We start from the raw sequence: 5,864 nt of genomic DNA, 5'->3' as shown, positions 1-5,864 counted from the left end.
ACCAGCGCCGCCTGCTCGCCGGGCAGCCCCAGCGGCCTGAGGGGAGAGGGGAGGCAAAGGGAAAACCGGAGTTAGCGAGTGATAACGCCTGGCAGGCTGTCTGGCGTTGCGGTTAAACTTGCCTCACCCTGTCTGCCTCTGTAGCAGTTTTTACTTGTGGGTGCCGGCGGCCTGTGACAGCGCGTTCGGTAGAACGGCTTAGCTTGCTCTGTTCCACCGCCCTTGGGAGGGACGGTCGCGCTGGCGGGAACTTGAGAGGAAGTCCCGTCGGAGCCTGGGATTTCCTCTAGGCCTCTGCCGCTAGTCTCATGCCCCTTTACAAGCGACCGAAACGTTAGTCGGAGCTGCCCGTAGCAGGGTATGCTCCGTGCCCATCTCCAGGTGGCTGACAGGATCTATAGTCAGTCTGGCCTCATCTGAGATACGGTATCAGACCCCTCGATGGCAACTGCTATGGTAAGCCACAGAGTCTGTCACAGGGGCTCAGCACAAAGGCGTTACTTCTTTCTTTCCAGTTGTGCACAGCTGTGTGTGATGTGCCTCTCACTCTCTGCATTTACGTTAGAATTTATCAGGTACAGTCGGGATGAGAAGTTATAGATGGTCTAATGCAAAATTCTCAGTTCCCTTCCCCACCTCACAGCAGGTTAGACTACAGGATAAATTCAGGATGAGCACTGCTATCTTTCACATTTAAAAATAAGATAAAAATTGCCTGTGTATACTCGATGAAAAATTTGCTGTCATTGCCTTAGCTTTCACGTGCTAATCTGTTTACTGTGCTGTTTTCAGCCAGTCCTGTGCACCACTGATCCTAAATAACTGTACTCCAGCCCTATTGTTCTAAAAAAAAAAAAAAAAAAAAAAGTTGTTATTCAGTATCAAGGTACCTAAACAGCATTAAATGTGTAATTTAAAATTTATTTGTTGAAAGTCCACTTTTAGTACCGAATGCCACTGATTTAGAATGAACTTTACACTGTTCTCCTAGATTAATGGCACAGGATGGTGTGATAATCTTAAACAGTTTACCCTAAAAGTCTTCACTTCATGTAAGTACTAATTTACTCGCAAATGTTGACAAAAGATGTCCTTAATTGTCCTGGAGGAGTGGCCTGCAGTACTTGCAGTAGCTAGTACGACATGCTTAAAAGGTAAATAAAGCCTCTGATACAGTACCTGACCAATTGTGCTGTGCTCTATAGGGGAGTAAGATCTCCTCCCAAGCCCTGGTAATTATATTACTTAAAGCCCCCAAACCTGCATGATAAGCAAGAAGAATTCGGTAATGAGGAAAGAGAATTGCAATCCTACAGCAGCCACGTTCTTTTAAAGAGCAGGCTTTTTCTATGCTTAAGTTCCATTTCTGTGTCAAAAAACCGTAATGCAGACTTTTGGATTTGGCAGAGCATAGTAATAAAGTAAATGTAATAAAGTCCAGGTTTGTGGTTTTGCGTAGACAATCAGGGCATTGTTCATAAGGGGAAAAAAGAAAAAGAAATACACCATGTAAGTTATTCAAGGTACAATTTTGAAGCATCAGTTTCATTAAAAAAAAAAAGTCAGTTATAGTTTTCTGTAATGGTGATCTTCCCTTCCTCTGGTTTAAAAAATGCCAAACCACAAAAATCTGTCATAAAGATTAGAATTCTATGTGTATTTATACATGTGTTTAATCAAAATGTGAAAGGGAAAAGTGGGCCCAGAGGGAGCTAATGTGTGCTAATTTGTAGTTTCAACTTTCAAACACCTGTGGTGGAGAGGGTGAGTTACAAAAAAAACCCCTGAATTGTAAGAAATGTTTGATTTTGGTGCATAATTTTAAGAAGCAAAATGCTACAATTAATTTTTTATTTATTTTTTTTTTAATTTTTCCTGTAAATCTATTTCAGGATGTGGATAAAATCCAAGCAGCAATATCTTTGATGAGAATACAATCTAATCATGCTATCACAATTTTAGATACTTCTCAGGTTATGCAGGTTACATGTGAAGGAATGGGGGCAGTTAGCTATGCCTGGTGCTTACCCAGTGGGTTTTCTTATGCTGTTTACTACCTTAACTTAAGCTGTGAGGTATATATGTGGAAGGTGAGAATTTCTTTTTGGGAGGTGAGTCGGTATTCAAGGCGTATAGAGGCATCATCCCTGTGTTGCAGCCATTCTGACAGATTTTGAGAAGATGCTGAACACAGCTCGCAGCACGTAAATGGGTCCCGTCCTCTCTATAAAACTTGAAAATTAACCTGACTATGAAAATGGAGGGATTCCTGCAGTACTGACTGCCTGCAGAGAGATGGTGGTATGATTCATGAGGACTGGGGCAGGCATTGATAAATTTCCCCAGTGAAGACAGGTCCTTGTTATTTTAGGCCCATTGCCAAAGAATCAATTTTAGGTTATGCAACACTGTAGACAGTAAAGAGTGGAAGACCCTTGACTGGAATGATAAATAATGGTAGGTTTTGGTTTTGTTTGTTTTGTTCTAGATTTGGAATGGAAAATAATTTATGTGGGTTCAGCTGAAAGTGAAGAGTATGATCAGGTGTTAGACTCTGTTTTAGTAGGACCTGTTCCTGCTGGCAGACACATGTTTGTATTTCAGGTAAGTCTGGTTTAACTCTTTCTAAAATGGTTGTGTTAATTTGTTTAAAGATGACTATCAAACTAAGAGGCACTTGAAAAATAAGGGTAAGATAGAAAAGTATTTCGGTCAGCTCTTCAGGTATGATTCCTGTAAGATCTGTTCATGAGCTGCTATTTCTTGCTCCTGGTATTTCCACAGTAATGCTTTCACTTGTGGCATCAATAATTAGAAACAGTGATATAAGTACTGTGCCTGTAGCTACTGATAACTTTGGCTGGTCTGGTTTATAAGTGTATTCTAGATCAGTCTGTAATCAAGAGCACTTGTTACCTGTTTTACACCAGCACCATCAGGGTTAACTCTGCTGCAGTTTGTGACAGTTTTGAGACAATCAGGAGCACTATGTTAAGGCAGACAACATCTTTAGAAGATTGGGCCAGCAAAGTAATTGTAAAACTCAGCTAGAACAGTTAAGAGTTCATTCCTGTTCGGCAGGGTAAACATTCAACCATTATATTTGGCTAAGCATGCTAAATTACATAAAAATACAGCAACTTGTAAGATAAACCAGAATGCCAATGGTAGGTAGCAGGCATTTGGGACAGAAGTGTGTAGATCGAGACTATCCAACAAACCAGAGCATGTGACAGTCCTACTGCTGTTAAAGCTAAACATTACTAAGAAGAAATAATGAAGGGAAGGAGGAAAGAGAACAGGGAAAGCCTATTCTGGTTTCCATTTTAAGTCAGTGGCAGGGGGAGGGAACTGAAATAGACCTGCCTAAATTCTTATGGAAGTTGTTTGGGATTGTTTAATCAAAATTATTATTTAGATCACTCCTTTCTCTATTTTATCAAATACTAGTCTTTGTCTTGTAAACTGAGAGCAAAATCCATCAGCAGAAAAATCAGATTGAAGCTTGAGTATGGCTTACTGTATAAGAACCACTCCACTACCTAAATACAATAAATTCACTTAACTATCTAATGGCAAATGCGTGAAGGAGTATGAGCATTAAAAAGTGCTAATGAATACACTTTCTTATTTCTCAGTTACTGTAACCATTTTAAAACAGTATCAATGGTTTTGAGCCATCTTGATTAATGCTGTAAGTTCCAGGAAATGGTTTGTTGTTTTTTTTTTTTCCTTAGAGGACAGGCTAAAGGAATAGGATTAGGCTGGAGGTTACATTTGTCAACCACATACGCACAAATCGGTCTTGAAACACTTATGCCTGGCCTTGGAGCGGGGCCTAATTTTTCCACGCTGCAAACAAAGCAGATGTGTAACAAATGCATCATTTATTAACAGTTTTTCCATTACCAAGCTGTTACAGCTTATGGCATTAGTTGGTCAGAAATAGGTGATCGTCTATTGCCCTCAGAGAGGCTGTCTTGTAGCACTAGATCCAGAAAAATCAGCTGGCATTTACATTTCTAATTTAAAGGATGCACTGTTCTCAGTAAGGTCATGAGGACTCATTGTTGATCATGATGGGAAGGAGCAGGAGGCAGGTGCTTAAAAAGGTGTGTAGGATGGATTCATCAATTGTATCCCTGTTACATATGGCACTACAGCTAAATTAAGAGTAGACATGAAGACTTTTTGCCTAGATTGGAATAGGTTCTATAAGAGAGTCAGTACTCCTGTGTTACATTAATAAAGTATGCTTTTTATTTCTTATGGAAGTACTGTTGGTCTAAGCATGCTAAATTTCAGGAGCACTGGATTTTAGGTGAAGGTAGGACTCAGCTAATGTGTACATTACAGTGCTACAGTAAGCCTTTGCTGATGACTGAAATATTTTATTCACCAAACTGAAGCAGCCTGGGAGATGGAGAGAACTAGCAAGGGAAGGCAGAATGGGGCAAAGCACAGAACTGCAGGAGGCATATAATATAAAGAGATTGTGTTTGCTAGGGACAGCACAAGGAAAGGACCCTTGCAGAGGTGTATAAAATTTTCAGCTAATATGTATGCTGTAGATTTTTCGAAATAGGAAAATGGCTGAAACGGCAAGTAAAATGGAGCACCACACAGATAAAAAAGCAGGGATGATAAAACTGTCTTTGTTGAAAAGAAGCTATGTATCAGGTTGGAAAGTCAGCCTTACATACAGAAAGAAGGAAAACTATTGTGCTTTCAGACTTACACAGTCATATTTTGAAATATTAAAAAAAACCCCAAACCAGTTTAAATATTAAAGGCTTGGCCTTTTTGTTTCTAAATACCAAGATACAAGTAGTGAAACCTCATTCTTTCTCTCTGTGCACTTGAGGATTTTCATAGAAACTTCTCTTTGAGAATATAAGCATATAAATAACTTGCTACCTTTAAGTGGGGATATGACCTTAGCTACCTACTTTGCAGTAATAGCTATGTGAATAAATGTATCGTGGAAAAGCAAGAGAATTCAAGACAAACATACATATTGAGTGATTTCATAAAATTCTTAAGTAATTTCTAGAATAAGAATGACATTAAGACAGGATTTTTATGCAAAAGTTAATCTACTGTCTTTCTGCCTACCAAGAAGTGTGCAGCTGCTGACTTAGCACTTGATCACATCAAGGTTGTTTTATTTTTCTCCCACCTGTGTATGATTGTTTGTTCCCTGGTCAATTAAGAAGTTTGACATCCAAGGCTGGAAGTTCAAAATTTGAGAAAACAGTTTCAAACAGTGTTTGAAATGTCTTTTCCACTCAGCAGAACAATACTTAAGAGTTAAGTAGGATTAAAACAGTATTTCCTTGGGTTCACTACTGTACCATAAAATTGATGCCAGTGGGAACCTGGAAGAACTACAATCCCACGTTAGGGTGCAAGCTGAGTTTTAGGGGGGGTTAAATGGAACAGTGTCCTTAACTGCCCACTGTGGAATTTAAAGTAATCAAAAGGTCCTGGGCACTGTTAGAACAAGGCTAATTAATTAAAATAGTGATTTAATCTGTATTGGCAGTTCTTGTGATTTCTTCAAGCTTCTGTATTTGCACTATTCCTTGGTCATCTTTTCTATTCCCCTATGTGAGTGGCAAAGCCATTCAGTCATTTTCTGTTCCCTTCAGGGGTGGAGGAGGTTGTGTTCTACCTGATTCCGTGGTTGCTTCTCCCACTGGTCTAAGAGGTCTGACTCATCTAATTCTGCAAAGTGCCTACAGCTTCTTATCAAAAGCTAGATTGGAGACTTAGAATTGAAGTGGTAAAGAGCAAAAGGCAATGCTGCAAGACCACTAGCTCCCCAATTTCAGAGTGCTGGAGCATATAAATACTTCAGAAAA

The 5,864-nt window shown here is 39.6% G+C and overlaps 1 protein-coding gene across 1 annotated transcript in view; it reads left to right on the top strand.

The window, feature by feature from the left end:
• The first annotated feature begins 2,489 nt into the window (after positions 1 to 2,489).
• ASF1A (anti-silencing function 1A histone chaperone) overlaps positions 2,490 to 5,864 on the top strand; it is a 6,027-nt gene continuing 2,652 nt past the window's right edge. Inside the window, exon 1 of the mRNA XM_010009810.1 lies at positions 2,490 to 2,604. Within this exon, the coding sequence (XP_010008112.1) occupies positions 2,590 to 2,604 (15 nt within the window). The 5' untranslated portion in view covers positions 2,490 to 2,589. The remainder of the gene's footprint in view (positions 2,605 to 5,864) is intronic.

Source organism: Nestor notabilis, unplaced genomic scaffold, assembly GCF_000696875.1.
Source record: "Nestor notabilis isolate BGI_N333 unplaced genomic scaffold, ASM69687v1 scaffold3842, whole genome shotgun sequence".
Lineage (NCBI taxonomy): Eukaryota > Metazoa > Chordata > Aves > Psittaciformes > Psittacidae > Nestor > Nestor notabilis.
This window is presented reverse-complemented; position numbering and strand designations above follow the sequence as displayed.